General features: G+C 43.5%; 8 protein-coding genes across 8 annotated transcripts; 6 read left to right on the top strand and 2 right to left on the bottom strand.

Moving 5' to 3' along the window:
- Window positions 1-729: 729 nt before the first annotated feature.
- IL334_004601 (uncharacterized protein) lies at window positions 730-2,483 on the top strand (the record flags this gene model as incomplete). The annotated part of the gene is made up of 3 exons (XM_062936318.1): window positions 730-1,005; window positions 1,058-1,168; window positions 1,221-2,483. 3 exons carry the CDS (start codon window positions 730-732, stop codon window positions 2,481-2,483), a joined length of 1,650 nt encoding a protein of 549 aa, XP_062792369.1.
- Window positions 2,484-4,463: 1,980 nt separating this feature from the next.
- IL334_004600 (uncharacterized protein) lies at window positions 4,464-6,391 on the top strand (the record flags this gene model as incomplete). Its single annotated transcript, XM_062936317.1, has 3 exons — window positions 4,464-4,639; window positions 4,686-4,746; window positions 4,799-6,391. The coding sequence occupies 3 exons, from the start codon at window positions 4,464-4,466 to the stop codon at window positions 6,389-6,391; spliced, it is 1,830 nt and encodes a 609-aa protein (XP_062792368.1).
- Window positions 6,392-7,489: 1,098 nt separating this feature from the next.
- On the bottom strand, window positions 7,490-8,275 carry IL334_004599 (uncharacterized protein; the record flags this gene model as incomplete). Its single annotated transcript, XM_062936316.1, has 4 exons — window positions 7,490-7,632; window positions 7,719-7,770; window positions 7,837-8,156; window positions 8,236-8,275. The coding sequence occupies 4 exons, from the start codon at window positions 8,273-8,275 to the stop codon at window positions 7,490-7,492; spliced, it is 555 nt and encodes a 184-aa protein (XP_062792367.1).
- Window positions 8,276-9,151: 876 nt separating this feature from the next.
- On the top strand, window positions 9,152-10,206 carry IL334_004598 (uncharacterized protein; the record flags this gene model as incomplete). Its single annotated transcript, XM_062936315.1, has 4 exons — window positions 9,152-9,274; window positions 9,540-9,763; window positions 9,897-10,020; window positions 10,108-10,206. 4 exons carry the CDS (start codon window positions 9,152-9,154, stop codon window positions 10,204-10,206), a joined length of 570 nt encoding a protein of 189 aa, XP_062792366.1.
- Window positions 10,207-10,850: 644 nt separating this feature from the next.
- IL334_004597 (allantoicase) lies at window positions 10,851-14,368 on the top strand (the record flags this gene model as incomplete). The annotated part of the gene is made up of 12 exons (XM_062936314.1): window positions 10,851-10,917; window positions 11,009-11,094; window positions 11,214-11,302; window positions 11,435-11,735; window positions 11,829-12,185; window positions 12,306-12,829; window positions 12,888-13,066; window positions 13,145-13,170; window positions 13,257-13,835; window positions 13,897-13,969; window positions 14,037-14,117; window positions 14,217-14,368. The coding sequence occupies 12 exons, from the start codon at window positions 10,851-10,853 to the stop codon at window positions 14,366-14,368; spliced, it is 2,514 nt and encodes an 837-aa protein (XP_062792365.1).
- A 373-nt stretch (window positions 14,369-14,741) lies between these two features.
- On the bottom strand, window positions 14,742-18,088 carry IL334_004596 (uncharacterized protein; the record flags this gene model as incomplete). The annotated part of the gene is made up of 13 exons (XM_062936313.1): window positions 14,742-14,967; window positions 15,061-15,241; window positions 15,310-15,478; window positions 15,589-15,803; window positions 15,873-15,988; window positions 16,056-16,420; window positions 16,542-16,632; window positions 16,730-17,105; window positions 17,166-17,258; window positions 17,322-17,418; window positions 17,473-17,567; window positions 17,624-17,721; window positions 17,811-18,088. 13 exons carry the CDS (start codon window positions 18,086-18,088, stop codon window positions 14,742-14,744), a joined length of 2,400 nt encoding a protein of 799 aa, XP_062792364.1.
- A 481-nt stretch (window positions 18,089-18,569) lies between these two features.
- Window positions 18,570-21,685, top strand: IL334_004595 (uncharacterized protein; the record flags this gene model as incomplete). Its single annotated transcript, XM_062936312.1, has 11 exons — window positions 18,570-18,597; window positions 18,654-18,754; window positions 18,811-19,137; window positions 19,195-19,414; window positions 19,476-20,205; window positions 20,259-20,517; window positions 20,574-21,053; window positions 21,112-21,188; window positions 21,254-21,437; window positions 21,501-21,578; window positions 21,635-21,685. The coding sequence occupies 11 exons, from the start codon at window positions 18,570-18,572 to the stop codon at window positions 21,683-21,685; spliced, it is 2,535 nt and encodes an 844-aa protein (XP_062792363.1).
- A 470-nt stretch (window positions 21,686-22,155) lies between these two features.
- IL334_004594 (uncharacterized protein) lies at window positions 22,156-25,553 on the top strand (the record flags this gene model as incomplete). The annotated part of the gene is made up of 5 exons (XM_062936311.1): window positions 22,156-23,200; window positions 23,272-23,397; window positions 23,493-24,767; window positions 24,841-24,873; window positions 24,940-25,553. 5 exons carry the CDS (start codon window positions 22,156-22,158, stop codon window positions 25,551-25,553), a joined length of 3,093 nt encoding a protein of 1,030 aa, XP_062792362.1.
- Between the last annotated feature and the right edge of the window lie 279 nt (window positions 25,554-25,832).

The following is a 25,832-nucleotide window of genomic DNA, read 5'->3' as shown; positions in this document are numbered from 1 at the left end:
CATCAATCGGGTTTGCCGTGGTCCTGAAGTTGTACCTCTGATTGAGACATTTCCTTGAAGGAACCTGTTTCATTGTGCAGTCAGATAGCTAGCTGCGATGAATGATTCAGATTGTTGAGGAACCGTTCTCAGCAATCGATAATGGGACACTGCGCCATCGTGAAATGCAGAAAGAAGTGAATCCACACAATGGTATCACAGACCATCAGTATGAAAACACTAGTCAAACCTACTGGCCTCCCTTCTTATCGTATGGGATGAATTAGACTCTCGCCTCATGAGCCTCCCCTTCTGTGGCCTGTATTTTCCCATTATATTTAGAACTCCGTTCTCTTGTCATTCAGGGATATCATTTATGTAAATCGTGCCTGTTTCTCTCGTTTCTCTGTCTGATCCAATGAAATAGTGAAATAAGCGAAATAGGTTGGATCACAATCAGCCCTCTGCTTGTCTTCCTCCCTTCGATTGTTGTTCTGGCCTTTACCGGTCTTAGCCTGCTCTTTTCCTTCTGGCATATTGCCTGTTGTGGGGTCGTCAATCACCTCTTATCTCCCGTTGTTACACTTCGTTTACGGCTTATCTTTTTCACTCCCCTTGTATCCCAAAAGCCCCCCCCCCCCTCCTTTCACTGATCGTTTTGCTATATATAACCCATATAATATTCAATTTATCCTCTCTTTTCCATCTCCCATCAATCCTTTATCCCCTTCCATCCTCCACGCCTTCATCATGAATCTCGAGCCCGAATACGACGACAAGAAGCATGGGGATGTTTACAACCAGCAGGTCGACGGCACCCATGTGCCACCTGTGTATGAGGAGGAGGTTGTCGCCCACCAGGGTCTTCAACGATCGCTCAAAGCTAGACATTTGGCAATGATTTCCATCGGTGGTGTCATCGGAACGGGTCTTTTCTTGGGTACCGGTTCTGCATTAGCCCACGGTGGTCCTCTTGGTCTTTTCTTGGGTTACGCCTTGATGGGTAGTATCTGTTATTCAGTCATGGTGAGTGCCACCACGTTTTGGCTCCTGGCTGCATTCACTGATCGTTTCATAGATTTCCCTCGGAGAGATGATCTCTTTCCTTCCTATCCCCGGTGGTCACATCAAACTCGCTGAGCGATTCGTCGATCCCGCTCTTTCTTTCACAATGGGATGGAACTATTGGGTGAGTCACTCGATCGAGTTGTCGATCGATTATTTGCTAACCCCTTTACTAGTACAACTGGGTTATCATTCTTCCCGCCGAACTTTCCGCCGCTGCCGTCTTGATCAATCTTTGGAACAAAACAATCAACAACGCTCTTTGGATCTCCATTTGTCTTATCGTTGTCGTTGTCATCAACCTTCTTGGTGCCGGTGCTTACGGAGAGGCTGAATTCTGGTTCGCTTCTATCAAAGTCCTCACCATTGTCGGTTTAATCATCCTCGGTATCATCATCTCCGCTGGTGGTGGTCCCAACCACGAGACCACCGGTTTCCGATACTGGAGAGACCCTGGACCTTTTGTTCAATACTCTGGTATCCAAGGATCTCTCGGTAAATTCCTCGGTTTCTGGGCAGTTCTCACCCAAGCCGCTTTCTCTTATATCGGTACTGAAATCGTTGCCATCGCTGCCGGTGAAGCCAAGAACCCCAGACGAAATCTTCCCCGATCAATCAAGAAAGTTTACATCCGAATCTTGGTCTTCTACCTTGGTGGTACTTTCATCATTGGTATCCTTGTTCCCTCCAACGAAGAAGGTCTCGCTCTTAACTCTGGTACCGCTCTTGCCTCTCCTTTCGTCATCGCTATCAGAAAAGCCGGTATCCCCGCTCTCCCCAGTATCATCAACGCTTGTCTTTTGACTTCCGCTTGGTCCGCTGCTTCTTCCGATCTTTTCACCTCTTCCCGAGCTATCTACGGTCTTGCCATCTCCCGAAAAGCCCCCAAGATCTTTGCACGAACCACCAAGAATGGTCTTCCTTATGTCGCCATCATCTTCTGTGCCATGTTCGGTGCTCTTGCCTACATGTCCCTTCAATCTACCGCCGGTAAAGTGTTCGGTTACTTTGCCAACTTGACAGCTGCCGCTGGTCTTATGACATGGTGGGGTATCTGTTTCACCTACATCAGATTCGAAAAGGGTCTTAGAGATCAAGGAATTCCCAAATCATCTCTTCCTTACACTGCCAGACTCAATTACCACGCTTTCGCCGCAAAGTACGCCATTGTTTTGATCAGTATCATCCTCTTCTTCTCAGCTTGGAACGTATTCCTCAAATCAGATACCGGATTTGACGCCGCCACATTCATCACCAACTACCTTCCTTTGTGGCTCTTCCCTATTTTGTGGGTTGGTTACAAGTTCATCAAGAAGACTCGATTCGTTCGATCAACCGAAATGGACTTTGTATCTGGTTTGGATGTCATCGAAGCTGAGTCATACGAGGAAGAGCCTCCCAAGACTATTGTAGGAAAGATCTGGGCTTCTATTATGTAGAGACTGGGTTGTGACCTAGTTGACTTGCATTGGATGGTGCGGATGAGGAGTTTGTTACAAAAAGTACCATATATATATATACATATAGGTTGTTTATCACTTTTAATGCTTATGCACCGACTTAGACATAATTTGCTGTTTTGACCTCTCCATGATCTACACTGACAATCGCTTTGTCTGGCTTTTCCAGGATGCCCAAAGTGGATCCTCTCATAGGTTCAACCTAAAACTTGGTCCAATCAGGCATTCACGACGGGCTAATCTCTCTTAACCAAACTTCAAGATCAGCTTACTCAGATGAAGGGGTTGCAATAAGGCACAAACAAGCATCAGAAGCTATTCCCGAGTTAGTTGCAAGTTATGAATAGAATGGAGGAATCCCCGAAACATCTGAGTTTGCTTTTATCTCCAGACCGAGCTACCGATTGCATATCGTATGACAGGACTCGGTATTGTTTACATGGGCAGGGATCATCAGGTGATTCCGTTGACGTCACCTAGTGTACATGCGGTATCAATGCACCTCGTGCTCTTTCAATGTGGGTCGAATTTCAATGTGGGTCGCAAGCATGTGAAGTCAATCTGGCGAATGATGTTTGATCGCGCAATCAGTCATGTTATCATAATCAGTACCAAGATGGATATCCATATCTATTTTAAGCAACCTCAACGAATCAGCTGTTGCAGATAAATATATATTTCAATAAGAATACACATGTAATGTGAATTTAGCATAAATTACCATATGGTGACTCGAACATACTGAGGTGCCAGAGGAACATATGCATCACAGTATGTCCGAGTGCCACTCGATCAGATTTGGGCGCCACCCGAGAGGAAATAACGTTAACATTACAAGTCCGCATGCGCTGATGACCCATGCGGTCGGGATTATGTTAAAGGTTTCACCCCTGTATTTTGCTTTGTTGTCCCGGACTTTTTGTTGTCCGGACTTTACGTTTAAGGCAGTTAAGCTACGCGACCTGAAAGTTTTAGCTTTTTTCAAGCATTTGCCACCCATTTTTTCTACTGATCTCTTCGGAAAAATGTTGCATCTCTCACTGAGTATTCATGGCACGGCGTGTCCTGCTTACTAGGACTATGCTTTGGTATATTCCTCCTCGCCCGCGCCCATCGCTTGAGGCGAAGTTGATTGGATTGCACTACGACGAGATTCGAGTGGACGAGCGCTGAGCGAAACTTCTTCGGCATGCTGAAATATAAAGTTGACGCTATATTTGGAATCACACAGTCCTTGGCACCAAGTGTCCAGCTGGAATGAAATGGCAAGGCGTCAAACCCAGAAGATCACAGAGCACATGCAGAAACGTAAAAGGAATTATTAGCTATGGTGATTGTCAAGACCATGCGGTTTCAGCTCGTTTCGCTTGAAACCCTTATATGACCCTATTTCATCACTCGGAAATATTTCGTTTCGACTAAACCAAATTCGCTTTACAAGTACAACTTCAGCGTAAAAAATACATCTTGACCTAGACGACTCCACCCGACCGACAACAAAAAAGCCTTACACATGGGCCCATTCAAGGGAATTGACTTTTGTCGCCATGAGGTTCTGGATACGGCATATGGGGTGAAGTTCTGAATGGTAAAGTAGATGAATCGACTCGGAAGACGCTGTCTTTGAATGAGGTAGCCTATCAGAGACAGTCCAAATGGCGAACCATGCGGATGCTGTCGGATATTACCAGGTGGAGCCAACGATGTCGTGCTGATAACGGATTGACTCGTAAATCAATCTGACCGAGATAGATGCCTGCTTTCTACATAAAGATCAAGACAAAGACCACTTGAAATTTACTGATCTCTAATCTTCCCTCAATAATCGTTTTGCCACTTGACGAAACAAAAGCCTTGAATGCAAAATGGGTAAGGATTTTAAGCTTCTTTCGTACCTTCGTACCTAATCATGTCGTTGCTGAACTCGTAAATACAGCTTCCCAACAACCTATCCTTGACATGGAGTCAGCTCCTATCCCACCCACTGGTCTTCCCGCCAGTACCACTACTCCCAACGATATGCACAAGGACAAGACTTCGCTCGATCCTGAGATCGCTGTCGCTGCTACTGGTGCTCTCGACTACGTCACTGATGACGTTGAGCCCACAGATGAGGAGTTCTCTACCTTGAGAAAGTGAGTCTGCTCAGTGTGGTACGTATATGCGCTGACGAATATGTAGGATTCCCGCCAAGATGAAGTGGGTTAGTGTCTTGTTGTGTGCCGTGGAATTGGCCGAGCGGGTGAGTGGAGAAGATGCCTGTAGTGTGGTTGCGTCGCTGACCTGTAATCTAGGCTTCATACATCGGTTGTTCAACTATTACCAAGAATTTCGTCAACCGACCACTTCCTAAAGGAGGTAACGGTGCTGGAGCTGTCGCTCCAGGAGAAGCCGGTGAAAATCAAACCGCTGGTGCTTTGGGTAAAGGTTCCGTCACTACAACAGCTGTTTACAACGCTTTCACTTTCCTCGCCTATGTCATCCCTATCTTGGGTGGTATTGTCGCCGACACCAAATGGGGTCGATTCAAGACCATCGCTGTTGGAACTGGTGTCGGTATCGCCGCCCACTTGTTATTGGTCATTGGTGCCATCCCCAATGTCATCCACGGTGGTCACGCCATCGGTCCATTCCTTTTAGGATTATACATTTTATCATTCGCCTCTGGATTCATCAAGCCTTGTTTGGCGACATTGATGTGTGATCAAATCCCAGTCAAAAAGCCTACTCTCAAAACATTACCTTCAGGTGAAAAAGTTATTGTCGATCCTCAAACTACCGTTCAGCGATACCTCCTTGTCTTTTACTTCTGTATCAACGTTGGTGGTTTCTTCGCCATCGCTTCATCATACTCGTCTCGTTTCGTCGGTTTCTGGCTAGCTTTCTTGGTACCAGGTCTCGTCTACATGGTCATGCCTCTTGTCCTCTTCATCTGTTACAAACGACTTTATAAAGCTCCTCCTCAAGGTTCAGTCACGCTCGAAGCTTTCCGAGTCATCAAAACTTGTTTGGCCGACGGAGGTTGGAAACATATTTGGGGAGGTGACAAATTTTGGAATCGAGCTAAACCTTCAAACCTCATCGCTAAAAACGGTTCAATCGATAAATCCAGAATCAGTTGGGACGATTTATTCGTTGATGAAATGAGACAATCATTATCTGCATGTGTCGTTTTCCTCCTCACACCTATTTTCATCATGGCCGACGGTGGTATCGGTGCTCAAGAGAACAACTTGTCTTCGTCAGTCACACTCAACAATGCTCCCAACGATCTCATCGATAACTTGAACCCTCTATCCATTATCGTCTTCACTCCAATCATCACTTATTTCTTCTACCCATTCTTTGAGAAGATTGGATATCCATTAAAACCCATGACTCGATTATCGATCGGTTTCATGCTCGGCTGTATCAACATGATTTACGGTGCCGTTATTCAATGGAGAGTATACAACACTTCTCCCTGTGGTTACGCAGCTTCGACATGTGAAGATGGTGTTTCATCTATATCCATTTGGGCTCTGGCACCACTTCAAATCGTTCCTGGTATCGGTGAAATCTTCGTCATGGTAACAGGATACGAGTTGGCTTATACTCGTGCTCCAGCAAGGATGAAGGGATTGGTTTATGCCCTTTGTCTTTTCTCCTCTGCCATTTCAGCCGCTATCGGTTTAGCTTGCGCGAACGCTATTCAAGACCCTTACCTTATCTGGCCTTACGTCGCCCTCGCTGTGGCTTGTTTCATCTGTGCTATTATTCTCCCAGTATGCTTCAGACATCTCAATGAACCTACTCGAGTGTTCGCCGATCCCGCTAGACAAGCTGGTGTCCTCCAACCTTCCGAGGGAGAGAAGACCGCCGTGGGATCTGTCGATGAGAAGATTTAGGGCTCGTCATCTCATGGGGGTTGATGGTTAATAAACAATTCAGTATAATCACATATGTCTCGTTATAGCCTCATGTTTGTAGTCGGAAAAGGATAATGGTAATAGAATTGAACATGTAAGCAAATTGCCTAGTTGGAGTGTTTGATCCATGCATTGTTACCTATCGTTTTAAATCGACTTTGTCATCCTACGTAGCCTGCTCAATTGTATATTCGTTATCAGGAAATACGTTATCCATTATCGCAAGGGTTTTTGAAACATTTGAAAAAATACTAGACCATAATGATCGTCGTGGGCTAAGGAGAACCGCGGACGTACTTAGTATATGTGCGTATCTGTACTGCATGTCCAGGCATATACGATCATCGGTCAAGAGTGTCTGTTTACGTCCCGAGGAATCCTTCTCCCACGACAGAGATCATAGATCTGTATCACTCTACAAGATTGCAACAGCCGACACTTTACCTGCTTACGCCCTTACATCTTCTCACTTCCCCATCTCCCCCTTTTTACAATTCCTCTTTCATCCCCCCTGCTCCTGCTCCTACCTTCCCCCTGCTCCTTCCGCCCCCCACTCATCCCTAAAGCAGTCTCTTAGGACACTTTCGATTAAGTTTCACGACAAGCAGCAACTCCTACCTATCGAGTCAGCGGACAAACTGACCCTTCTTATATTGCTAGGATCTTGTTAGTGAGACTTAGGTGTGAAATGTGCTACTTGGTATAATCAAGCACAACCCGGTGCGTGACAATGACCAGCGATCGCTCTTGGAGTAACGCACAACCCGAAGGACTTCGGTAAAAGAGTTCGACAAGTGAAGAGGTCCTATGTGTAGTGTAGATAGCTTTCATCATGTGATCATAAGAAGTGAATCGTAGTATTTCTTGTTATAGATATAACGCAGAGCATGTCCTCTATAATTTGAAAATGTATGTTGATATGGGTATGGCAAAAATGGTAAAATTGTCCGTAAAACATCCCCTTCCTTTCACATCCTTTCTCGACATCCAACATTCCGATATGTTACGCACACAGTCGATATTTCGCTCTCCTTGCTGATGGTACACAATACACTTGAAGATAACAATATAACCAGATTATGTACCACTTCCTGCGTTGCCTGCCAAGTTGGTGGCTGTGCCAGTCGCATCGGGATCAATACCATTAAGTGTGATTGCCCATTGTTGAGTTGGGTTAGGAACGGTAGTGAGCGATGCTGTAACTGTCGCCGTTGGTAGATCTAAGAAGTGCGGGTTAGTAAAATGCGCAACAACGCTTGATCGAAAAAGGATTATAATGTAATAATGGGTTGACAATGGAACTTACCAGGTGCAGTGTAATTGGCAGGTTGAGCGTCGTAGATTGTAAATCTAGGTGACTAAAACGAACAGAGTCAGTTTGCCATTTCGTCAATCCAGATCTCGCGAATGACAAAGCGACTTACTTTAGCATAAACTTCACCGTGATAGGTGTTCATGAAAATCAAGAAAAAACCTTCTCCAGTAGGTAAACCATTGACTAAATCAACTTCGATTTCACCACCGTAAATTTTCTTCCCAGGTAATTTCTCCATCGGTACTCTCAATGCGATAGGCAAGAAACCGACCATTATTGATCGATTGGAATTATGTAATTGAATATCGAATGATTCAATCCCTGTTCCACCTCCTGTTGTCCATGCTACTAAATTGTTATTTCCTATCACCCATGGATTCGTCGCTGATGGATTGGTCACCGGCCAGTAGATCGTAGAGAGTGAGAATGCTACAGAGAGAACAGAAAGTCAGCAAGAAAGGATGTCTACGCTCAGAAGATAGGAGGGAGAGAAGGGAATAACGCGTACCTATGGGTAAGAAAGGTAGAAGAAGCGATAAAAGCTTCATTTTGTGTATCTTCACTCGTTGTCCTGCCAATAATAGTTTGATCTGATACAAGGAGACTTGTGTCGATGAAGTGATATGATGTTGAATAAAGTGTTTCTCAAACGAATGGAAATGAATGACCCGCGTAGGTTCAACTCTCTCCCCCCTTTTCTTTTTCACATCACATCTCATCACAAACAAAAATAGATCACAGTGGACACTGAAAATTACCGCAAATGGCAATTTCATACCAGTCGCACTCCCATTTCATCCTTGACCGTAGCGCGTTTATGGTTTCCTCACTAATCATTCATATTCATATCAATTGAGATTCAAAGTGGAATGATATGGTTGCCATGATAATGATAGACAATACAGAGACAGGTATCATCTGCATAGCCGTCGTAGGATTGAAAGCGATGTCATCTGTCCTATCAAAAACCCATAATCCCTTGTATATTAACCATCCAACATGCCCGAGTGAGGCTGTGTCATCGCTTCTGTCATCTTGTATGCGGGATCTCCATCTTCCTGACACATGCATACGATTTCATGCCATGTCAGTCCACTTGTACGAAGGGGCGTTCGCGAGGAGATGAGATCCATGCATAGACCACAAAAAAATGCAGTGAGAATATGCACCAATGCTGTTCCTTTGAAACGAGCCAATGACCCGGTCAATAGGCGGTGCTCAACTATTCTTTCTCTCTTACGACATTCAGAAATCCCATTATAAACAAACATTCAAATAATTACATTCCCTTTCATTTCATCTCTGTCTCTCTTTTTCTCATATCTCTTCACTCTCATTCATAATACTCAGTCTTTCCACACGACACACTCTGACGACCTGCACGATCATCTAATCGACTTCCCACGAAAAAGACAATAACAATCATGCTTTCCAAAATTTTACTTCCTTTCGCTCTTCTCGCTATTGCAGCTCAAGCTATCCAAATCACCACACCAAACAACTCGACAGGATGGTCAAGCTCCGGTTCTCAAATGATCGAGTGGGACGTAAGTGAACTTCTATCGATGATATGGAAGCTGTCCATGATACTGATATTGCTTTATCCCCTTTTCTATTTCCTACCGATATGACATATCCGCATGACAACCCGCTTGAACACACTTGCCTACCATTCTTTTGCGCCGTCTCACTATGCGATGCTCATGATTACCCCTCCTGTCCGCATCCTGGACTGCTTCTGATCAAAACATCTCCTCATGAATCAACCATCAACCATCTGCCAACCTATCACCCACACTGTTCCCGTGTTAGTCCGTTTCCACTGACCCTGGAAACTTCTCAATTTACATCTCACAACCTGGCTCGTCAGCCAAACAAGTCATTCAAAAAGATGTCATGACTTCTGAAAAGTCGTTCATCTACACTCCTTCTAAAGATATCTCGCCTGGACAAGGATATCAAATCTCTTTCTTGGGTTCTTCAGATAATGGTATTTTAGCTCAGAGTAATCAATTTGAAGTCAAGGAAGGACAATCGTGAGTTATTCAGTCACTTTCGTACGGTCCAATTCTCAAAATCAAAGATCATGTACCTTCCCTTTCCCTGTCTTGATACTTGTGGTAATCATAAAACGGTTCGCTTAGCTGATTTTGATCTTCAACCATACAGTACTCTCAGTGCCACTTCAACCGCTTCACTCACCACTACAGCTGTCACTACAGCTTCCCCAACTGGAGGTGCATCAACCACTGCTGCTGGATCAGGATCTCAAACTTCAGCAGCTGCTAGTTCTGTGAGTTTCTCATACCTGCTTGATTATTGTATTATTGTCTCTTCTATGTCCCGTCTGCAGCTTCAGCTAATATGCCCCGAAACGTAGGCCGCTGCATCTTCTGGATCTACTTCCGCAGGTCAACTCGTTACTATCCCGTCTGGTGCTCTCCTTTTCGTAGCTGGATTACTTGGCATATTCGCTTAATCCTCTTCTCACCTTTTTACCTAGGTGATGAGCCTAAAAAGTGCTTTGAAATTACGGACTTTCCCTTAGATGTTCTATAGTTTATCAATGAAATGTTCACGTCGAACGTTGACGATCGGATTTGAAACTTTCTTATGCATTGTTCACGGACACGTTACTATGATGAGTTCCGTCCAGATAGCACATACGCCCGACAAAGGCTCAGAATCTATCACAGGTCGCCTTAACCGGAACCTATCACCCACAAGGACACGACAATACATGCCCAGCTTGCACCTTCCTCTAGACGTGGCCCAGTTTCACAGATCATATTCTCATGAGCTGAGCACTATACTGTGCCAGCAATCTACTTTGTGCAGTCTGCCAATTGAATTGAATACATCTAACATGTCATTTTTCGGACCGCATCTAACCGATGATACGAGATAATTCCGGTTTGATCGGTTCCTTCTCCCATTCGGCGCGATAAGATACCACTCTTACCATCGTTGCAACGTATCCTCGAACTGAAGCGAGTCATTGCAAAGTCATTCGAAAACGCATACCAGTACACGTAGGAGTACGCATATCAACCAACTAAAGCACATTGTGACACCGAAGCACAGGAAAACGACATCTTACCGTCGACAAAACAAACATCCACAATGTCATATACACCAAAACAAATTCCATTAGAAGAATTTGATTCTACCGTTAGATCAAACTACGTCGGTGAGTGCCTCTAACCTATTTGCTCTGTCTATCCGAAACTTCGTGGACCGGAGGTGGTTGGCTGATTGCTGTATGTGCATTAACTTGTTAGAGGTATCCTCAGCTGCGCTGGGAGGTGAAGTCATTGCGTGCTCTGATGATTTCTTCGCTGCAAAGGAGAATTTGATCAAACCCGGCGTGAGTGATTTTCATTGTAAACAGGCTAAGCAGAGGAGATATATATAAGAATATTATATACTGGTTGAAAGATGAGGCATGTCTATATTTGAGTAAGTTGCTGATCCCTTATGCTATAGCCATCAATCTCTCTCAAAGGTCAATTTGGACCCAATGGGGCTCTATACGATGGATGGGAATCTAGAAGACATAATCCTGAATTTGACTGGTACGTGTAGCCATTTCTCTTTCTAGCCCTACAATCAATATGCCGACCTCAACTCTTTCTGCCTTCTCGACACCAATGATGACCTCTTTGTGTATGCGCAACAGTAGTAGCTTACCTGACATGAATTCATAGGGTCATTATTCGTCTCGCTACACCTTCAAGTTCAATCTCATATGTGGATATTGATACATCCCATTTCAGCGGGAATGAAGCACCTCAATCTCAGATCTTCGCTCTATCGTCTTCTACTATCTCTTCCTTGAAATCAAAGAACAAGCCGGGGAAGATTACACCTTTTACTGAAGGCTGGGAAGAGATCTTACCGGTCGTAGATCTGGGACCTAACAGTAGACACATATTCGAACTTGATCAAGAAGGCAAAAAAGGTCAATGGAGTGTATTGATGGTTAGAATGATGCCTGATGGAGGTATGGTCAGTTCGGATCACTCCATTTTGATGATGATATGTGATACGAACAAGAACTGAAACCCACTGACTCTTCATTCTTGCGAAACGCTTTTTTAGGCTAGGTTCAGAGCATTTGGAATTCCAACTTCACTTGAAATACCAACTACCCTACCTGAAAACTACAAATCAACTGAAGCTATCGATTTATTGTCTCCTTTGATAGGAGGGAGGATAATTTCGTGTTCAGACGCGAATTTCTCTCCACCTCAAAATTTGTTATTACCCGGTAGAGGAATCGATATGTCTGATGGATGGGAGACTAGAAGATCACAACATCAACGTGGAAAATACTCTTCCTCTGGTCCATTGGCGAACCAAGAAAGGAAAGAATGGGTTATAGCTAAATTAGGTGTGGAAGGTTTGATCAGTTATGTTGAAGTTGATACTGCTTTCCATCCTGGAAACTATCCTGTTGTGAGTCGAGCACCTCGTTATAGAACAACCTCATTATAGGCGAACTCTGCGTTATCATGTCCATATCCTCTAACCCCGAAATCGCAATGTTCAGATTTAGCTGATGGATCACCCTAAAAGGCATGTGCAATCGAAGCTACATACATCACCAACGACACAGATATACTGAATGCAGAATGGACGACTATAGTCGAGAAGAAACCTCTTGGTCCTCACAGACAACATTATTTCGATATTGAGCGAAGCGTGAAAGAAGGTAGCGTATGGAGTCATATCCGATACACGATTTATCCCGATGGAGGCAGTAAAAGAGTACGAATCTTTGGATATCCATTATCACCTTCAGCAACCATCACGCCTAAAGATGAACTTGCCTTACCAGTCCTGCCATTAACAGTAGAAGCATTCAAATCGTTCGGACAGGTGATACAAGGATTCTCATTACCTACTTCAGCACCAAAAGGTATCCCTGTAACTATGGCCAATCAAGGTACAGCGTTTAAATTCCATCGAATGGGTAAAATCAACGAATCATATCCTGATGGAGTAGGAAAACCAGGAGGTGTATTTGTGGGTAGTGTCAAAACTGCAAACAGGTTAGATATCTCTGAGGGGGTTAAGTTCAAAATCGATCTCTTGGAAAGGTAGATATCCTTTTTCCACGCCGTCCTAGATACTGTTAAGCTGACTCGAATAATATAGACACCCTTACACAACTCAAGCTTTCATCCCACTGGGCCGATCTGCGAATTCACCACCTCCAGGATCTTATATCGTCGTAGTCGCACTGAATGGTACAGATGATAAACCCGATCTAAAAACTGTTAGAGCATTCTTGGCTACCGCTGCTCAAGGAGTTTCCTTCGATGCCGGTACATGGCGTGAGTGATACAATCCATACAATCCTGTTCCAATAAGTGTGACATGAAAGAGGAACTGACTGGCGTCAATGCACATAGATCACTCGCTCTTCACTGTTGGTGGTGTAAGTTATCTTTTCAGTTGCTGACATATGCACTCCACTCTTCCTATTCTGAATCCGAGGTCTGAGCGCTAACGTTTGAAATTTAGGATCTTGAATACGCTATCGTTGAGCGCGGTACACCCGATCCATCTAGTTTAGCCTATGTTGAGAAAGTCGCACCATCGATTTCTACTTACATACAGATTCCGCCGTTCCCACCCAAAACCGTCCCTTCACAAACGACATTGACGGCACTAGTCCCCCACCCTGCTACTGCTCATTTGAACGCTACTCTGGTCTCACCTGAAGTAATCATTCAAGCCAACGGTGTCTTATCATCAAAACCTCCTCAGTCTCAAAGATCGCTTACGAATGGGTCAATCTCGGTATCTGAGCCAGTCTTGATCACTCCTGAAAACTTCTCTACTTTCGGTCACATCATCACCACTTCACCTTCTTCTACTCACAAAGATTCCGAGTCATCTCCAGATGGTAAAACCACCAAAAACAATTGTTTAGCACCTGTTATCTCAACTTATCCTGAAGAAACTGGAGCCATCACCGGCATCTCCGTTTTCAGAGCTACGAAAAAAGTAGGTTTGGAAAGAGGAAAAGTATTCGATATCAGATATTTGGAAAGGCATCCATTTACAAGTCAAACTTTCTTGCCCATGGGCAAAGCTGAAGTGAGTGGTTTATATTGTTCTGTAGATAATGACGTTGTTGCTGATATCCATGAATCAACAGTGGGCAGGAAAGAGTGAAGAAACCCTGGAGACAGGCGGTGAATTCTTAGTTATAGTAGCTGAAGATGCACCAGGTGAGCCACATCGACAGTACAGTCCCGCCTGAATTCTAACACTTGCTGACGACGAACTCGGATACAGATGGTAAACCGGATCCCGAAACCGTAAAATCATTCATCTTACCTCCTAATATGGGATTATGTTATGCACCAGGTATATGGCGTGAGTGTCCCATTTTTCCAATATCACTTTCGGATACGGAACTAAAGATCCCATCTCTTGGATTGATCAACAACGCTGATTTCAACGATTGCCTCTCAGATCACCCCGTTTTGATACTTGACTCGACGATCGATTTGGCATGTATCGAAACTCAAATCGCTACAGGATTACATGATTCAGATGAACGAGATTGCGAATTATTATCCTGGGAAGGTACTGAGATATTCGGTCAAGTATCCGTACCACTTTGATAACAACTGCTTAGAGGGATCAAAGGTGCCTCATATCAGGTCAAGGATGAAACTGCATGCATATTTTGGACTAAAACGGTGACTTTACGTGTTATGGTTTGGAGCTAAAAGATATGAAGGTCGCATGTGTCGGAAGTACAAAGACGGATTTGAACGAAGATGCATAGCATGATTCAAGGTATATATACATGCTGGATGGTGATATGTGCTGATACAAGAAAACACAATATGTATGATGTGATGAGTATAAAATTGATACTTCTACATTTATGGTCATGGTTGATATACCATTCGTGAGCTGCATTCGTTAACCTGTCATATAAGAATAAGTGAAACCAAAAATATCGATAAGATTTGTGCATTCTCTCTTTATTTATGACCTAATTCCAAGTGAAGAAGTATTATCAGCGGATATATTCCTATCCATTATGATCATCAATTTTACATACCTATTCGAACTTTTGCTAAACCGCAATTCGTCTTCAACTACTTCTATACGATCTCTTGGATCATACCATTCCAAGAACCAAAAGAAATAATGTTGAACAGCTATTATACAACATAATATCGGACCGAAAATAGGTCCCAACGATAGGTATCTGTAAAAAAAAGCTGTTGATCAGCTCCCATTCTTCCCTTTCTCTTTGCTATAACAAGACACGGAGGTGCTGTTGAAGTAATCGCTGGCTAACCTAGATAATCTATCTGAGAGAGACTTCGATTCCGTCTTCGTAACTCTGTCGTAGACCAATTGAGTTCTTTCAGCTACTTTAAACCATGAATACATCGTTTTAACCCTCTCATGAGCTTTTAATGGATCATGTCGACCTGCTTTTATAGTATGTATAGCATGTGTTAAAGCTCGTATCACATCTACACTCATAATTATCAGCTACTGAGTGGTTAGAAAAATTGTTGTAAAAGTCACAGTAATCACTCACCCTCCTCATCTGCTCGAGCAAATTCGATCATATCCTCAGGTAAGATCTCAGGTACACCTCCAACTTTAGTTGCTACCACGAATAATCCTGCACATGCAGCTTCGATTATACTTATACCGAAGGCTTCAGTCAATGAATTGTTCAGATATATTTGGCCTCGAGTCAGTACCTGAGCAGGATCAAGAAGCATTGTTAATATCGCTCCAATTTCATCTTACATCGGAAGATAAGTCGAGGTGGAGAGATGATACCTCAATCTCACGATGATAAAACACTTACATCTCTAACGTCACCTGGGCGGATGGTACCTAATAATTCCACTTTATCCTGTAATTGATATTTCTCTCTCATCTGTTCAATCTCAACCATCTTGGGTCCATCTCCACCAACAACGAACCTGACTTCTGGGAAAAGAGCGCAAACATGTGGACAGGAAGCTATGAGTAGATCGATACCTTTTCGATAAGCAAGTCGGGATATGACCACGATTGTTACTATCAACGTGTCGATGCGATGTTTTCTTTAGCACTTGTCACTGGCATGCCATGAATTAGTCGACTCACTGTACTTTGGATCTACATTAGATGGATCAGGAGTGAAATCTTCTGCTACTAAAGCATTCGGTATAACAGATACTAATCGAGGATCTAATTGTGCTCTCAATACTGTATTCTCCCGACTAAGACACCCGAAAGCCATGTCATTTAGCCCAGATATTTCATCGGTGAGAGAGAAAGGTTACTTACCCAGTATTACTAACGCAGATTATACCTTCAGCAGATCGAAGTGCACCGACCAATAATTTATTGGTAAGTACCCCAACGGCATCTCCAAATCCAAATAAACTATGATCTGTAAATACACCTTTTACACCCAAAAGATCTTTATGAAACATAGCTTCATGAGCTAAAGAACTTAAAGATCCATGTCCATGAACCAGATTAATCCCTTCACTCAATATTATATGTCGAAAATAAGGTAAGAATAATAAGTAATTTGGTAATGTTGCTGAAGATGCTATTGGTATGTAAGGCAAGTAATATACTTTCAATCCAGGTGATATATATCGGATTCCAGTTCGATGTGGATGTGAATGTGTTATCACTATAACCTAGACATCACGAAGCGATAAATTAGCTTCTCAATTGTAAGTAGAACACAACTTTCGATGCCGCAACATATTATTCCGACCTCGTTCCGACTAATTCGATAACGCTTCCCACTCAACCCACCTTATGTCCCCTTTTCATCATCTCAACGCCTAGTGAATAGATATGACCCTCAACACCACCAACAACAGGTAAGAAGAAGTCGGATATCATACTAATCCAAATAGAAAAATGGAAAATACATTATAAGCCTGTGTGATGCATGATAACCTATAATATGAAAATCACTATAAAAATACGACTGAGCTTACGCTATGGAGAGCTTCTTTTTATTTCCTTCCTTCTTCCCTCTTTTCGGTTTTGAATTACTGTCTGAAGAAACTTCTGATTCAGATCTTAATGACACTTTACTTCCATCCTTTTTCAAAGATACCTTTGATCTTCCTGAATCTGCTTCTTCTTCACCTACAGCAGCTTCTACTGCTTGCTCATCCTCTACAGCGAAATAACTCGATCTGTTCTCCTGGTGTGCTAACAACGGGGCGGGTGATGCTAACACCGACGTTGGTGATGGAGCGGAAGAAGACGATATTTCCCGAAGCGTTTGTAGCATCATTTCACGTGTTTTCTCCATCAGATCGGGAACATCAGCAGCCGTAAGTCCGGTGGTAGGTATAGGTGGGAGCACTAGCACAAACACTGATCAGCTAAAGCGAAGAGAAAAGATACGGCCAACGTGATACTAACCTTTGATTTTCAGATTACCTCGCTTGAAACGAGTCTTTCCGTCAAACAGCCGGTGGTAGTTCTCGCACACAACAGGTACCACAGGTACTCCAGCTATAGATGAAGCGCTTCTCATCAGCTCTCGTCCTATCCAAGAAAGCCCACAGCCGAACGCACATTGTACAGCAAGGTAGAAAGCTCCTTTTTTAAATGACAGTAATTCGGGCTCGGGAGACATATGTCTTGTACCTTCCGGGAATATCCACAATGATATCTGAGCATCAAGACGTCAGCTTCACATTCATGTATGTGCTCAAACGATATTCACCCTCTTCCTCTTCATGTCATCTCCCGCTTGAGTCATACTTGCTACAGCTGATTTGTTGTTTCCTCGATTTATGAACACTGTCCCTGACATCATCACTAATCGCGATCCCAACATCAGCTGCGATCATGAGACATTTGGTGTTCACACTTACTCCACCATCCTAACCCAGGTATCCACTTGATACTTTTTTTCGCCATAATAGCAGCGTGTTTAGGGAATATCCGACCGAGGTAAAGGATATCGATCATACTAATGTGATAAAGCGATTTGATCAGCTCTCATACTTTTGGTTGCAAGAATATGCGACAGCTATACATGCGACACCTCTTGCCACTCACCTTTGATGGTTTCCAACCATCACCATACTTCTTCCCTTTTTCCCCGCTTGACCACCACCTTCTCCTTCCAACTTCCATAGGTACTCTTCGCCTTCGACATCGAACTTCCATCCTATTGCAGGCCCAGCTACACCATAGAATACTCTCGCCACGTAGTAGTTGGTATTGAGTCGCCGACCTGTCAAGGTGCATACCAGACCTATCAGGATAGCGAAGAAGGATACGGCGAGAAGAAGGATTGTGTAAAGTGCCAGGCGTAGCCTATAAACGATGGCCATTTTGAAGGAGTGACGATGTAGGGGTGAATGAGATTTGGGTCAGATAAAAGGAGTGTGATCTTCTCGAGAAGTGTTACTGGGCTATTGAGCCATTATTTTTGCGTTGAGCACAAGTATATTTGAGATGTAGTAGAGCACGGATATTTCAAGAGTTCAATAACAAATGTCGAGGGGTAACAGTGAAATTGCACGGATATATCGACCAACTTCGTCTGATGACGTTGTCATATAAATGCCACACTCGGCAATATGACTCACAGCATCAATGATAATCCCGGTAGCATGAACCGATGCCACATGGCTGTGAATGGGGGTCCGTGCCACTGTCCAATGCATTGCATTGCATGTCATCGTCACTGACAGCACCGTTATTCGATCCCATCTCTCATTTCATCTCCCTTTATCATCCTCTTGCTGCCAAAGTATAACCTGCGTTGCATCCCCTCGGAGGCTCTATCTCATCACTGTGGGCACCGGCAAGATGTCTAGCAACTACCCTTCTCTCTTCCGTAAGTCTTGGTGTTCCCGATTTACGGTGTATAACTGACATGACAATCTATCATAGGCTCGGAGGAGATGTCCCTTGTTCAGCTATATATCCCTTCTGAAGTAGCTCATGATACCATCTCAGAACTAGCGGAAATGGGGAATTTCCAATTTAAGGATGTCAGTAGACTTCTCCTCTTCCACTGTAGCAGATTAACCGACCCGCATCTTCATAGCTCAACCCGTCTTTGACCTCTTTCCAACGGCCATTCACACCACGTCTCCGTCGTCTTGCAGAGTCTTCACGAAGACTTCGGCTCTTCCGATCTCAGATCACTGGTCTCTCACCTACACTTGGCATCCCCCCCCTCGCTGCTGTCCCACCTTTCACCACTGTTGGCCCTCGAGCTCAGAATGCGTATGACGAGTTGGAGGATAAGCTAAAGGAGCACGAAAGACGATTGACCGATATGAACAAGTCATGGGAGGAATTAGGAAAGAGAAAGTCAGAATTAGAGGAGAAGCGATGGGTACTCAGAGAAACTGCAGGATTCTTCAACGAGGTGAGTCAACTCTCAATAAGAAATGGTTGATGGCAACACTGATTAAGATCGGATCAGGCCGAACATCGCCACACTGAAATCAGAACTTCTTTCGACGAGGGTGACAATGCACCTCTTCTCGAACACGCCGCAGAGTATGGTAATCTACCTGGTGAGACTGGTCTGTCAGGCTTCGATCTCGAATTCGTATCCGGTACAATTGAGAGGAGTCGAATGCCAACCTTTGAGAGAATCCTGTGGCGAGTCCTGAGAGGAAATCTTTACATGAACTACTCTGGTAAATTTCCATTCATTAGTCGAAGTAGGGGTCTTATTACTGACAGCAACCTGTGCTACAGAAATTGAGGAACCTTTCGTCGACCCTACTTCAGGCAAAGAGACCCATAAAGACGTTTTCATCATCTTCGCGCACGGCGAAGACCTTCTGGCAAAGATCAGAAAAGTGGCCGAGTCCATGGGTGGCACTTTGTACAACATCGATTCATCCCAAGATAAACGATCAGATGCTTTGCGAGAAGTCTCCGCTCGACTTGAAGACGTTGACACTGTACTGTACAACATGGGTCAAACCCGAAGAGTGGAGTTGAGCAAGATTGCGGAACAGCTAGAAGCTTGGTCAGATGCTGTTAGACGAGAAGAAGAAATATTCAAATCTCTCAATCTTCTCAGTTACGATCAAACTAGGAAAACTCTCGTTGCCGAAGGATGGTGTCCATCCAGAGATATCACCGCGATCCAACTCGGACTACGAAGGGCCATGGACACAGCCGGAACCTCAGTGCCCGCTATCCTGTCCGAATTGAGAACTCATCAAACACCTCCAACCTTCCATCGAACTAACAAGTTCACCGAAGGTTTCCAGACCTTAATTGATTCATACGGTATAGCCACTTACCAAGAAGTCAATCCTGGTTTGTTTGCCGTAATCACCTTCCCCTTCTTGTTTGCCGTCATGTTCGGTGATATTGGACATGGTATCCTCATGTTCCTGACTGCCGCTGCCATGATCTTCTGGGAGAAACAAATCGCAAAAAACGGTGTCAATGAGAATTTAGAGACTTTCTTCTTGTAAGCACGCGTTTATTCGTTTCTTGGTCACCGACTGATCAATTGGCTTCCAGTGGTCGATACCTCATCGTCCTCATGGGTACATTTTCCATTTACACTGGATTCATGTACAATGATATCTTCTCAAAATCCCTTCACATCTTTAATTCAGCTTGGGAATGGCCTCACAATGCTACCGGTCTTGTCGAAGCCATACCCACCGGCCATCGTTACGCCATGGGTATGGATCCCGGATGGCATGGGGCCGATAATGCCTTGATTTTCAACAATTCTTACAAGATGAAATTGTCAATCATCTTAGGTGTTATTCACGTAAGTAGTCTCATCTCAAGTCAACGTTATGAACGCTCACGAGCATGCGTCTTCAGATGACCTTTGCTATATCGCTGCAAGTACCCAATCATATCCATTTCAAGAAGTACATGAACATTTATGCCGAATTCATCCCTCAAATGCTATTCTTCCACAGTATCTTTGGTTACTTGGTCATTTGCATTATTTACAAATGGTCCATTGACTGGTCTCAATCCTCCACCTCACCTCCTGGTCTCCTGAATATGTTGATCTACATGTTCCTTTCCCCTGGTACTATCGAACCTGGAACACAACTTTTCGCCGGTCAGGCTTTCATTCAAGTTGTCTTGCTCTTAATCGCTTTAGTATGTGTTCCATGGATGTTAGCTCTCAAGCCTTACTTGCTTTGGAAGGAGCATAACAGGATCAAAGGTCAAGGATACCACGGTCTGACCGGACAGGAGAATGGAGAAGGACACTCTACTACCGAACATCTTGATGAGGAGGAAGAGGAAGTTGGGATGGCCGTCGCGGAGTCCACAGATGAAGACCACGTAAGTCAGCTGCCGTGCCTCTGAAGTGAGTAATCAAGCTGATGATCGCATTTATCAGCCATTTGAGATGAGTGATATCGTCGTCCATCAAGTTATCCACACTATCGAGTTCTGTCTTGGATGTATTTCCAATACGTAAGTTATCTTAAATCGATATCTGGGGGATGTTTACCTAAACTTACCACATTTTTCGATTTCAGTGCATCCTATCTTCGTCTCTGGGCTCTTTCGCTTGCACACGCTCAACTGTCGGAAGTGCTGTGGCAAATGACTCTTGATCTGGCGTTACAATATGAAGGTGGCGTGATCGCTGGGGGCTTATTCTTGTTTGTCATGTTTGCTGTGTGGTTCGCGGGTACCATCTGTATCCTCTGTGTGATGGAGGTAAGCTTTGTCATATTCAATGTGCACAACTCACAGTTCCGGGCTGACATATCGTTTTGTTAGGGTCTTTCCGCCTTCCTTCACGCTCTTCGATTACATTGGGTTGAGGCAAATGGTAAACACTACATGGCCGGAGGATATGTGAGTACAAAACTGATTATATCCAATTCGCACCAATCTGACATTCTTTCCGCTAGCCTTTCACTCCACTCAGCTTCGCCACCTTGGGCGAGGAAGACGAACAGTAGCAGATCCAGGCAAGGTTGATATAAATGACCGTGAATGCTTACACTAGTATGCATGATGTACGTCATCTGCAGGGATTCTCGTCGACAAGCGCAAGAATACTGGAAACTGAATACGCGTCATTTCAATGTCGACTGACTAATCCGCTGGTTGTGCGGACTATCGTACTGACTACAATACCGCGCGTGAAGAAGAATTACGCTGAGGCTTGTGAATATGACAAGTATACTCGCTTGGTCGATTTTGCAATCTTGCTTGATGCTTGAGGGGCTTTGCACGTCTAAACTTCACGAACGTACATCGGCATTTACTGGACGAGTGCGCAAATATTTCCTTCACTTGTGACAATGGATATGTTTAATGTCATGTAATCTTATTGGGTTTTTTTTTCTTTCCTCCTACGTTCTTAGATAACTGTTTGACCCACAAAGTATCGGTAGTCGCACTGCACTCTCTGTGTCAGATAGATAAGATGAGTCCAAGTCGTATTCCTCGACCTGGTGGATCCGCATTTGGGTCACCAACAATAACATCTTCACCCCTTTCTCAGACCACTAGACCTGCATTAGGTACATTAGTTCATACGAGTAAGAACCCTTTCGCTCAATTGCACAATAAACATACCCAAGCACAGGCGCAAGCTCAAAGTCAACCACCAGGTCATGGATCACCGACTCCTTCTAATGGATCAGGTAATTTGAATGGTCAGACCAACAATAAGAATCAGACATTACCAAGTAGAAGAAGACCCAAACCACCTTCACCTGATTTAGATGATGGATCAGTGTCTGGATCACCTGATCATACTAGAGGTACAGGAGGTACAGGAGGGCCGCGAAGAGCACTTCCAAATGGTGAAATAAAACCTAGACTACCATCTAATCCTGGACCTGGACCTGGACCTGGAATGGGACATCGATCAATTTTAAGACAACCTTCTACACCAGCATTAGTCTCGAATAGATCATCGCCCATCACACAAAGTCGACCAAGAGCATTATCATCCACAACCGTTTCCAAACCTGTCATAGTACATAGAAATATTACTCCATCGCAGGAGATTGACATCTCTCCCAATATCAACACCAATACCAATGGAAATAGCACTGGAGCGGGAATGCGATCATTACCTTCACAAAAGTTATTCGAATCTTCTTTTTTGGAAAGTCGTGAACCTCCTGTACCACCTCATATAAGAGTACGATTAAGATTAATTCATCAATTAGGAGTAGTACTAGGTATCGACGCAATTGGGATTTCGGCTAAAATTGATATTCCAGGTTTATTAGCTAGAGTAGACCAGGCTCATGATAGAGGATTATCAACAGCTACAGGAGCCAATATTAACGCTACTCCTTCACACGGGAATGAGATTACAAGTTTGAAAGCACAATTGAGTGGAAATGGGCATGGTCAAAATAGAGGTGTTTTAGGAATGTTCAAAAGACTAGGTGGTGGAAATATGAGGAAATCAGATGAAATAGGATCAATAGGAAATACGATCTCGCCTCAAGAAGGTATGTTTTCAACACTCTCACACGCCAGGTGGGAACCTCCTGCTTGTTCCATACTAATTGACTTACTACAGGTCCAGCATTCGGTGTACCGCTTTCGGAAGCTCCACCAGGAAGTTGGTGTACTTCCCTTATAGGCGGTCAGAAACATGAATTACCTTTGGTAGTCTTCACAGTTGTCGAAGAGATTTACAGAAGAGGTGCGTGATCGAATCTGCGTTGTTCGTCTAGAGAAACAATTATCACTTTTCAATCAAAGATCAGTAGCTCAACGCTGACTGCCTGATGCAATTAGGAATGTCGCAACCTGGTATATTCCGATTAGCAGGTGATGGAATTCGCATTTCTCATTTGACAAAAGTGTTCAATCTTCCACCTTTATATGGTGACTCATTAGCTATCAATCAAGAACCGATTCATAACCTAACAGGGTTAGTCAAAAGATACGTCAGGGATTTACCAGAACCCATCTTGGACGAAAGTCTCTTTCCTGCTTTTTTGGCTTTTTGCGTTGAGAACGATGAAGACAACCTCCATGATGGAACGAAAATTGGTGACCTTAGTGACAGCAATAACACCACAATCAACGAAAGCAAAGAAGAAGAGAAGAATGTATCGACCTCGATCATGGAAGACCTAACGAAATTACCACTAGAAACCAGGATATTAGCTGCTCAAATCCTGTTAAAGCTGTTGCCACCTTTACAATTTAGTTTATTCATATACCTCTTAGCCTTTTTAGGTCAATTACCTTTATTCCCTGATAATCGATTAAACATAGAATCGATATCGATCATTTTTGGACCTGCCATGTGCGCAGCTAGAGGTAAAGGTATTTCAGGATTGGGTCCAACTGTATCAGGACAGTCTTCAAGAAAAGATGGGTTTGATCCTGATCAAGTATCGGACTTGGTATCAAAATCACAGTCTGTCCTAGGCTGGTTACTAAGAAACTGGAGTGGAATAAGTGAGAAAGTTTTGGAAGAAGATGACTCTTTTTCAGCAAATCCAATCTCAGCTATACATGGCTTTGAAGATGTGGCTATAACCGAAAGAGAGAAAGAGAAGAAAATGAAGAAAGAAAAGTTAATAATTGATCCTAGGTTACTTAGTCCGATCGATTTAAGAGGTTCAAACGACGGAATGAAAGCTAGAAAACCTGATTCAAAGACAGTAGCCACTAAAAATGAGGATAGTCCAGTCCGACTATCTATCTCTAGAGGTTCAACTCCATCTTCTGAACCAATATCACCTATTTCACCCGTAATTCAAACTCCACATACACATATTCAGATGGGTCTACGTAAATCTACTTCTTCACATACCCTTAAAACCTCGCATTCTTCCTCGGCATTGAGATCGTCTCCTTCTTCAGGAACTGTAGGACCGGGAATGAAGTCTTCCCCATCATCCGGAGGATTATTTGCAAGAGCTTTCAGTTCAATGTCAATCTCCAGTCAAGCTCAAGGAGATGTGCCCAGCAAAGGTCCTAAGCGAAGTGCTAGTTTCACTAGCTTAAGTAGTTTGGTGAAGAAAGTTGGCAAAGACGGTAAACATTCTCACCCGATGCGTGAGTTGCTTTCTTCGCATATGATATTCTTGGTGATAAAGTGCTCAATTTAACATTGATTCGCCTCAAATAGCTACGAGATCCATTAGCGATGATAGGGATAGTGGTAAGTCTCTTTCGGTTGCTCTCAAAACTGATTGGCTTGAGCTAATTGTAGTGACATTTGCCATAGTCCACTCAAGTGTCAATCCTCAGATCACAACAGTCCTTGGATCACTCCATGATCTTCTTGTATCTAAAGACAAGCAAATAGAACGCGATGCGAGAGAACTGGCTTTACTTCGACACACATTATTGGAAATGGATGAAAAGCTACAAAGAGCAACTTTATCTTCACCTTTACCTGGACCGATTGGTATAAATGGATGCATATGTCCTAGTCATCCAAACGCTACTCCTTCAACAGTGATAGTAGATAAAGATGGTACACCACCTGAAATAACTATCACTTCAACACCTTCATCCTCGACTTTACCAACATCAAATTCAGGCTCAATCGTCAATTACAACAGTCTAAATAAGGAGATAAGCGATTTACAATCTCAACTGTCAACTTCTTTAGCAGGATTGGAAAATTCAAGGTTGAATACAAGGAAACAAGCTGAAAGGATATTGGTTTTAGAAGCTAAGTATTCAAGAGCTGAAAGTGAAAAGAAATTGGAAATCAGTAAATTACAAGTAGCGTTAGCGTTAGAACAAGCTAGATGTGTTGGATTGAGTGAAGAGAGAGATTTGGCTAGAGAACGATTAGAAAAGATTAAAACTACCTTATTCAGTGTCGCTTAGGCTTGAAGCAGATTTTTTCCCAATGCATTTGTCTGTTATCACTGGATGATTGGTAATTTCATCCATTTCAATATCGCACAATCTGGCTGTCTTCGTCGCTCCATACTAATTCGATGTCAGACATGGCCCATCTCCTTTTGACATACCTGCTTCTGATGAAACAGTCTTTTGTCCCATTTATTCGATGCAAGGAGCTGAATTATGATATCACTTCGTATCTGAAAATACAACCCGCTAAGTAACGTCATTGATAACGCATAGGAGCGCAAGCGATAGTAG

The sequence above is a fragment of the Kwoniella shivajii genome, chromosome 6, assembly GCF_035658355.1.
Source record: "Kwoniella shivajii chromosome 6, complete sequence".
NCBI classification, from domain to species: Eukaryota; Fungi; Basidiomycota; class Tremellomycetes; order Tremellales; family Cryptococcaceae; genus Kwoniella; species Kwoniella shivajii.
This window is presented reverse-complemented; position numbering and strand designations above follow the sequence as displayed.